Raw genomic sequence first — 9577 nt, forward strand, 5'->3', positions numbered from 1 at the left:
TTTGATATCTGTTTTCTTTAAATTGAAGAGTTAACTTGAAGTTCCATAATAATAATGATCAAGCCCAGTAATTATTCATCAATAAATAATCATTATAATTTTCTTGTATCAGCAATTATATAAATAATTATATATCTAACGTATCTTTTACAAACTAAAAAAAAACTTGATAAAAAAGCTGAATTATATCAGTCTAACAAATTTAATGATATTTTAATCCATTGAGTCTAGTATAAATATATGCTCACAATAAAATGCGACATCTTTAGATTTCAAACACCTTTGACAATGTCGAGTTTTAAAGAGAAAATTCAAAAATTTCTTTTTTATCATAATTGTCCGATCTATATATCTGCAGTCTACGTAATCTACAGCCCGAAGTCCACCTTTCACCCTCTGGGACATCCCCGCCATGATGGAAACTTAAGTCGCAGTATCGCGAAATCCCACATCGCTGCTTATCGTATATAAATACCATTCGAATGGTCTCGAAGTTCAGTCGAAACATACATATTACCAGCACAAGCTCCTGATTCTTAAACTTTACGCCTAAGAACTTAAACCGGAAATTAGTTTATTTCTTCACATATCCAAATATCCAAAGCAGTTTCATTCATGGAGAATACAGTAGGTAAGTCTGCTTCTTTCATCGAGAAAAATATGTGTCTATTAATATGTTTTGTCATAAAAAATGTGATTAATATGAAAAATAAGTGTTTTTTGATTATTTTATTTTTATAAAATATAATTTTAATAATTATATTAATAATTGTATAAATAATGTTTTTATAATTTTTTAATTTTATTTCCTAAGATAAATTATTATGTAAGGCTCTTTTTTATAGAGTGGAGCGAAATAATTCTCATTATTCAAATAATGAAAATTTACTTTATCAAAAAAAATTGTAATATTAATAACATGTATTTTAATATTACGAGTTTTTCAGATAAAGAACTTTCTTTCTTTTATAAAAAAAGTTTTATGTTATAGAACCAAGTTTGAGAATCGTTCGTCGTCGTTCTTCAGCATCCGAAAGGGCGAAAGAGATAGAAGCGATCAATTGCATTGTTTCTGGAAAAAATGTTCTAATAACTGGCGGTGCAGCAGGATTGGGCTACGCCTTTCTTAATCATTTCTTGAAGCACGGAGCAAAGGTATGTTTAATAATTAAGATAATAATTTGCAGTATAAAAATTCAAAAAACTTGTAGGAAATCTACATAAATCAGCATTACATAAATAATTTAGAATTCTCTATAAATCTATAAACTACATATTGTACATTTAGAAAAAGTCTATTATTCAAATAAGGCTCAAATTTTATAATATAAATGTATAACTATATAAAAAGTTTTTTGTCAAAATTTATATAACATTTCCGATAATTAAGAAAATATATTCTTTTCTAACACCATCCTTTAATTAAATTAATATTATTCTGCAGATTAAATTATTTATCTCTCTCCTGTTAGATATAAAATATATGTAATTGCTGTCCCTAATTCTACTAAATTCATAGAATGGCATTAGCTGTTACAATATTTATAAAATATTAATATCATCTCAGCACTATTATATTTAAATTTATTTTATATTTGTTACAGAAAATAATTATATTAGATATCGATGCTGAAACTGGCAAACGAATTGAGCTCGGTGTTGAAAAATCTTGCGGCGAAAAGAAAGTACACTTTATACATACCGACGTATCTAATCATAAACATGTGACTGGTAAATATGGAGCAAGATTTTCAAATTGCGTAGATATATGTTATATATTGAACTTTTTAGAATATCTTTGAACTTTTAGAATATTATTTTTGTTTGTACCAATTTATAGAAGCTTTTGAAGAAGCATCAACGCTATTAGGAAACATTGACATCGTGATAAATAACGCTGGCGTTTTAGATGAACGAAGATGGGAGAAGGAAATCTCGGTTAACATTGTGAGTATCGTTAATAACAATTTATTGATTTATTAATAACTTTACCAATGATTTCCTAATTTTATCATTTCTTTATTTTGCGATGTTTTCTTTCTTAAAACTTTTACAATGTTTTTCTTACCTCACATATATTTCAAATAATTTCGTGATTTTTGTGTCATAAGATGATTTTACCAAATTGCATATAAGAATATATAAAAAGATTAGAAAATAAATATCATTAATAAGTACTCTTATAGAAATCTAATACTGATCAATTTATTACTGAAATAGTAATTAATTACTTATTTGGAGTACTAAAAGTATACTGAACAACTTCAAAGTATTTTTAATTCTTAAAATAAATAATTGCTATCTTTCAGTACTAAGTTGATCAGTAAGCATTAGGGAGCACTTATAATGGCTGTAGCCATAATCTGTATAAGAATCGACTAATTACAGTAAAGTATTCTTCTGTTACAGTTGAATGTCAGGGATTGACCAATCAACTGTGATTAGTCAATTTTTACAGATTACAGCACACGGTTAGAGCCAGTACAGTATAAAATGCTCTCTTAGATTTCTATAAGGTGTAATACCTGTAATAATAAAAATAAAGATTAGATCCTAATGTGTGGTATATCAATGTTAGGGAGGCATGGTCAGCACCGCAATGCTAGCTGTACAATATATGAGCAGAGATACGGGCGGTCACGGTGGTATCTTGGTAAACGTGAGCCAGCATGTGGATATTCGAAACACAGCTCAACTTCCGGTTTACACTGCCACGAAGCACGCCGTCATCGGTCTATCGCAGTCTCTATCGGTAATTATACATAATTGAACGCAATTAAGTCCATCTATTATTCAAGCAATCATCCTAAAATAGTTACTTACAAACAAAAAGTATAGTTATTTATAAACTTCCAATATTCTACAAGATTGTTATCTTGTGGATTGTAAAATAATGAAGTATTTAATTTTTATTATTACTTATTATATGTATATATTATTATACGAAGTTTTCGTAATTACGTTTACTCTGCAACAGGATCCTTATCATTACGAGAAGACCGGTGTTACCGTGATAACTTTGTGTCCAGGACTGACGGAGACCGCCTTAACAGTAGATAGCCCTAATAAACTTCTTTCCAGAGTCATGAAGGCAGATTTCGTTAAAAATCTTGAACAGTTTCCAATACAAACGTGAGTCATTATTAAAATTGTCTCTTATCCAGTCAGAAATGATAATGGAATCGACATCGAATGAACATCAATTTAATGTCGATTTCATTATTATTTCTCTGACTGAGTATGTCATAAACGTTTGACACAAAACAGTCAGATAAATTAACCAGTGCATGCTGGATAATAATAAAACATAATAGCGTTCCTGCTGTAGAATTAAATTATAATATAAATGCGAGTCTTTTGTTCCTTCAATAAATTTTATAATAAATACGATGGTTGCTCAGAAAGTAATGCCCCACATTTTTTTCTTCATCCAATAATAAAGTAGAAAAGTGAAATTTTACATGTTGCAAATTTGAAGTTTGAAAAATTTAGGGCATATTACTTTCTGAACACCTCTTGTAATTACAAATAAATTACTTATCAATTTTTTTTTAATGAGACACAACTTCCAGTGAAGATTTAGGTCTTTGTGATCACACTTCTTAAAAGTTCCGTAATGGTCAACCGGGTCAAAATAATTCCAGAGTACATTTAACCAATTGATATTATTCACAATTTTCGTTCAAGAAAATTAGTTAAGTCCGCTCCGGGATCATTTTGATTCTAGTGCGATCATAAAGGGTTAAAATATCAGTTCTATAAAATTTAGTTCGTAGATCCTGACATAAACGTTACATCTCTTCCGGTGCTTACATATGACCGCCAATTCAGCAGATATTTCTCAATGGCTCATTGCTGTTTAATCTTGTTTTTGCAGACCTTACATAGTCGCGCAGGGTCTGATGACGATATTGAGGATCGGTGAGTCTGGCAGTATTTGGGTTATCGAGAGTGGCAAAGCGCCTTACGAGGTTTATGTACCGAATCCGCGTACTCTGCGTCGTCATTATAAGAACAACTTCCCACACGTTGATACTAAGGTCACGGGAGGTCGCGCGATAAGAGAAGTCTGCGACAGTACGAGGACAGGTTTGATGAGCTGCGCCTGATAATCGACAAGCGCACGACCATGATCTCTCTGTTTAGGGCTGAAAATCTTCGATCCACGTCATCCGGAGACTTTGTATTAGAAGATATTTCATATATAGATCAGTGTAACCGGAAGTGCAGAAGACGAGATGCAACTGAAGCGATACTTCACGGCAAATTGTATTCCCGAGATTCTCCGTAGATAATTTTGTATTATAAAATTTCATGCATGTTTTCTTTTTCCTCAGCCATCCAACTATATCCGCTGGTTCACGTTTCCGTCATAATTTCCTTAATTACACGCATACATGTTCAATCTTTTTTTTTTTATTTCTTATTAATAACGCCAGATTGTATGAAGGTGCCTGTGATAAAAAAATTTTATAATAAATATTTTTTAAAAATAAACTAATCTGAAAATAAGACCTTCAAATTTTTCATGCAAGTTTCGTACTGAACTTTTAAGATTATAACTCATTACATGCTGCAAACTACAATCGTATTCGTTATAAATGGCGACTTTCGATTATATTGATACTGGGAATTTATATTTATAATGTGTTAATAATGCGTTGACGATTACTTTCGAGCTATTTAAAAATATCGGACGTGAGAAGTCCATGTGCAAAAAAAAAAAAAGAAAATAAAGTAGATTCAAGTTACGAACAAACGGGACCCGTTAACCTATGTTTGCGATATCGTGTGTAATAAATCATTCTAATTTACTGTGTCGCTTATCAAGCATTTAAAACACTGGATATAGCGTATGGAAGACGCCGTTTTTTTTCTTTTTACATACATTCTAATCACACCGCATATAATACGTAGCACACTTTAGTATCGCCATACGCACGTAGTTTTACCAACAATGTTCGAGTCCTATTAAAGACGTTATATAATTTTATTTACATCTGAGTACATCTCCTTTTTTGAAAAACTGCACAACACGCATCTCTCATATCTCGAGTCGCTCTTTAAAATTCGCGTAATCTAGCATTTAAATTTGTAAACCGTCATCTTTCATATTTTGCGCATTTTGTCGAAGGGCGAGTAAGGACGACCCGCGCTTTATAGTTCTCGACGTTACAACTTTGTGAAGAAATAAGAAAACTTTTCGTTCGATTGTTGGAAAAGTAGTGTGTAGGAGATCGGAAATGACACGACGACGTGTTATTTCATCATTTCAATATTATTCACCATCGGAAATCACAATATATCCGCTGTACAAAACAAAAATTCATTCTCGCGTACATTATAAATTTTTCACATGCTCAGAGCATGAAACTTAAAAGTTAAATTTACCATATCTTTTTTTTCTATTCATTTATTTCATTTTATAGTCCTTCCTTTTACTTCATTCTGCATTTTCTCTGATAACCTATTGGAGGTTTGCTTATCAGTTATGTAAATCTCAAGTTGCGTACATGTATGTATGTGTATATGTGTGTGTGTGTGTACATATATATGATATTTGTATGAGTTTGGGGACTCTGTACGAGCCATAGAAAAATAATAGTCGCAAATAATGTTCTTATTCTGTTTCTTCCACGTCTTATATTTTTAAGGATATTATCATGCTTTTATTCTTATTCGCATCGCCATTTAACACAATTCTACTCACAGCGTCTTCGTGCATTCAAAAGGATTCTTCGAGAGCGTGAATAATTAATTATAATCAAATTATGAATAAATTATTTTTATGCGTTTAACGCTTTGAAAATCTTTGTTATAGGTTTCCGAATTTGCATGACTTATGCATACTTGGATCCCATTTATATTTATACACTAATAAAGTGCTATTCCAAGATTGAAATGATTGGGTAAATTTATGAAAAAATTATTAGATTAATTACTTTCATTTAAATATACATGTATAGTCATTATTGTACATAATATTGTAATACAGTATTATGCCATTTAATAATAAATTATTATTTTAAATATTTTTTGCTTGTATACATGTATATTGAATACAAATTTTCCTTGGAATAAGTGTTATTATACTAGTTTCAGAGTTAACAAAAAACAAAAAAAAAACCAAATTAATAAAATACTGATTTAAGATTACAGTTTTTGAAAAAAAATACTTTTAATAAGCGCATCATACAAATTTCATATCTGATATAATTAATCACTGATTATAATGCAGATATCTATTTTATAGTTTTACTAATTAAGCTACTCTTACATATGAGAGCAATCGAGGAATCCTTATTTGCAAAACACGATGACAATTATGTAACACATGATTTAGAACTTAGTTACTTACAATAAGATTGACACTTACATCTTTCATAATTCTAGATGCAGATCTTGCAAAGAAAGAGTAGGCGGACAATAAGATTACAATTTAATAATACAAAAATTTTCATATAAACTGGCTTTCCCACTTACGTTCATCCACCCTAATAAAATTATACGTTTATATAAACTTCGTGCCGAGGACTCGAAAAACTTTGTCTGCGTACACTCAAAAAAACCAAAACAAAAGAAAAAAATATAATTTTTATCAGATTTATCTTGTACTATATAGCTCATATTTCTATTCTCGACAAATGCAATTAGATACAATCGATTTTTACATACTTTGACGAGAAAGTACTTTTATGCACGTCTATTGCCATTCACTTCCGATATACGGATACAAACCAGCTATTCCATAACGACCAGTATTATCAAGTCACCATCATCATAAAGCCATTCCATAATAATATAGTCAAATCTTGAGAAAACCGACTGAAGAATGATCACGATTGAATTGTACAATTTTTTCTCTAACTATAAACAAATATACTATTGTTTATAAAGCAGTTTTAGATTACTCTATTAAGAATTTTGTTAACAGACATATCAAGTAAAACTCATGACTAGCCTTCTTACGAATAACTTCCTTGATTATTTAGACATCTGAATTCACACAAATAAGTATCAATGTAAAAAAGACCAGGGAACGATCTGATCATATATAATTGACTTTACTTTCCTAACAAAAACATTCTATTCTTTTAACACCAATTTATCGTGATCATTGTCGATTAAGAAAATTTGTCTCTAAAAGTACCTTCTCCAATCATCTAGTCGCAAAATATCGATGCAAAGAGTCATATGCGCCAGCAACGTCCATATGTGCGATTCTTGTCACCTAACACGTAATCACCAGTTTAGCGATTGTAAACGCGTTCCGTTATATAATATAATCTACATTTAATTCGGCCGTATGTATCTTCTGTGTTATTCGACTGCCAAATTCTAACCCAAATCAGTCCATAACGTAGAGCACATATCGTAAAAATCTTAATCTATAGTTGTGTATACTTATACATAGCAGCACATCGCTTTATTCTCTCTCTAGCATATTTTACTCTTCATGCCATACCGGTGACAAATTAGATTCTTTTTTTTTATTTAGATAACTTTTGTCTGCGATTGAGAGGCAGACTGTTCGTTGGTCGCGCGATTTTGACTCCCCGTGTTATTCTGTAGTTGATTAGGGGGTTTGCGATTACCGCCCCTGCTACCTCGATAGCCACCGCGGAATCCAGTGTTATTGCCGCCACCACTACCTCTGAACATGCCTCCCATTCCGCGACCGTAGTAACCACGGCCGCGGAATGTACCGCGTCTTGTAGAAGCTACACCGAATGTTTCTGAATTTAGTTTCCGTTCTGTTCTCCAATCCGTGCGTTGGAATCGCCTGGAAAAAATTTATACCATATACAAAACATTTCACAGAATTCAATAATTTTCTTTCATTAAAAAAAAAATTAAAAATATACCATAGCTGTACTGTGAATTTATACGCGATGATTATATTTATTAAATATTCTCTCGATAAAGCTTACCCTTTACTCCTTTCAACAGCTTCACAGCTAATATTATCAAAGAATGATTTCGACTTATCATAGTGAACAATTTCCGGTTCCTCCTCGGGTTCACCTTCACCAGCTCCTGTCTCGTTTCCACTGTCGTCTTTCTTCTCATTGTCAGTACCATCGATTTTCGTTTTCGCCAATTGCGACCTACGATATGACATAAATGTATTACATTAACATATAAATTAAATCATTAAAACATAATTTTATAAAACAATGTTAATGCGATGCGTAAGCGATTCGTATTTGTTGAAATTACAATTGCTTTAAATTCGCACTAATTTTTACTTTTGCATGGTCTCCACATTGGTCATTTCAACAGTTACTTGAAATGAATCCGGCACGTAACCATGCAGAATCAATCATCAGTGTTCATAACGAACATTTATGCTCACCTCAATTCTTCGAACTGAGTATTAGCTTGTTCGAAATCGTAGTCGTTATCAAACTTCATCTTAGGTTTGATACCATCCAAGTTGTTCGCTTGATTCGTACGGAAACCACCACGTCCTCGACCTCCTCGGCCTCCTCGACCTCTCATGTTGCCGCGGTTTACCCAACCACCACGGTTGCCTCGACCACCCTGCATATGACCTTGATTTTGGCCATCATGTTTCATGTCCCTCTTCGAATCATTATATTGATGAGACATACCCGCGTTGTTTTTGGTACCTCCGTGGCTAAATATAATAAAGAAACTATTTATAAAAATTTTACGAAGCTATATTATCAGCTCAACAATTAACAATAATATAAACCTATGTAGAATCGTTTCATGTTTGTATAAACAAAAAAATCTAACAAATAAATCAAATAAAAAATTGTAAAATACGATTGTATTTTCTAATATCAGGGTTCTAAAAGATAAAACTATCATATGCATAAAATTATTATGGTTTCATTTATAAAAGGAAAATTAATTTCCTAAATGAAATACCTATCATGGTCTCGACGAGGCGGTTGGACGGTCCTGATATTTGTCTTGTCATTCAATTTGCCAATGTTATTGCCCTGCTGCTGTTGTTCGTGTCCTACCTGAATACCTTGATCCATAGTTGGACTTTTCCTTGTCAATAAGGATGATGTAGGAGTGGTAGAACGGGAACCACCACTGATGAGGTCTAGTACACCTATTATTGCAACATGTGAATGTATCACATAATAAATACATTTTTATTAACCTATAGAGACCAAATAGCCGACCAAAATTGCAAGCATTTCTAGTCCAACACGAAACTTTAGTATAAGAAAATAAAGACAAACTTTTCATTCCCAAAGTTCGAAATGAAAGACTGCTACTAACTTCTACAAAAGTTTCGCGTGTTTAATGTAAAATAAATCTCTAGAGGATTTTTATAAACAATTATTATTGTTTATTATTACTGTAATTGCTATTTTGTTACATATTATAATTTAAGCGTAAATGAAATAAAATTGAGAAAAGCATGCAGATGCAAAAATATTTTCTATCGATTTTAGAAAAGAGAAACGTAAAAAACCAAATTATATACATACAGATTAAAAATGTTATATGTATATTTTTTATTAAAATTTTTCAAAATTTCAAAAATATACAAATTTTATTATACATGTAAATATACATTTCTATTTATTCA

The 9577-nt window shown here is 31.4% G+C and overlaps 2 protein-coding genes across 4 annotated transcripts in view; one reads left to right on the plus strand and one right to left on the minus strand.

Annotated features, from left to right (window-relative positions):
* Positions 1–460: 460 nt before the first annotated feature.
* LOC108755389 (15-hydroxyprostaglandin dehydrogenase [NAD(+)]-like) lies at positions 461–4488 on the plus strand. Of its 2 annotated transcripts, none has more exons than XM_018498341.1 (7): positions 461–631; positions 992–1155; positions 1605–1731; positions 1811–1947; positions 2579–2752; positions 2978–3132; positions 3878–4488. In XM_018498341.1, the coding sequence occupies exons 1-7, from the start codon at positions 616–618 to the stop codon at positions 4107–4109; spliced, it is 1005 nt and encodes a 334-aa protein (XP_018353843.1). In that variant the 5' UTR covers positions 461–615; the 3' UTR covers positions 4110–4488. The 2 variants fall into 2 exon arrangements, with proteins under 2 accessions (XP_018353843.1, XP_018353844.1); XM_018498342.1 differs by having other exon boundaries at positions 470–631; positions 1841–1947.
* A 2830-nt stretch (positions 4489–7318) lies between these two features.
* Positions 7319–9577, minus strand: part of LOC108755479 (protein LSM14 homolog A) — a 5114-nt gene continuing 2855 nt past the window's right edge. For both annotated transcript variants that reach the window (XM_018498508.1, XM_018498509.1), the window contains exons 4-7: positions 8899–9091; positions 8357–8641; positions 7932–8108; positions 7319–7783 (exon numbers count right to left, since the gene is read on the minus strand). In XM_018498508.1, the coding sequence (XP_018354010.1) occupies positions 7495–7783; positions 7932–8108; positions 8357–8641; positions 8899–9091 (944 nt within the window). In that variant the 3' untranslated portion in view covers positions 7319–7494. The remainder of the gene's footprint in view (positions 7784–7931; positions 8109–8356; positions 8642–8898; positions 9092–9577) is intronic.

The sequence above is a fragment of the Trachymyrmex septentrionalis genome, unplaced genomic scaffold (genome assembly GCF_001594115.1).
Source record: "Trachymyrmex septentrionalis isolate Tsep2-gDNA-1 unplaced genomic scaffold, Tsep1.0 scaffold87, whole genome shotgun sequence".
NCBI classification, from domain to species: domain Eukaryota; kingdom Metazoa; phylum Arthropoda; class Insecta; order Hymenoptera; family Formicidae; genus Trachymyrmex; species Trachymyrmex septentrionalis.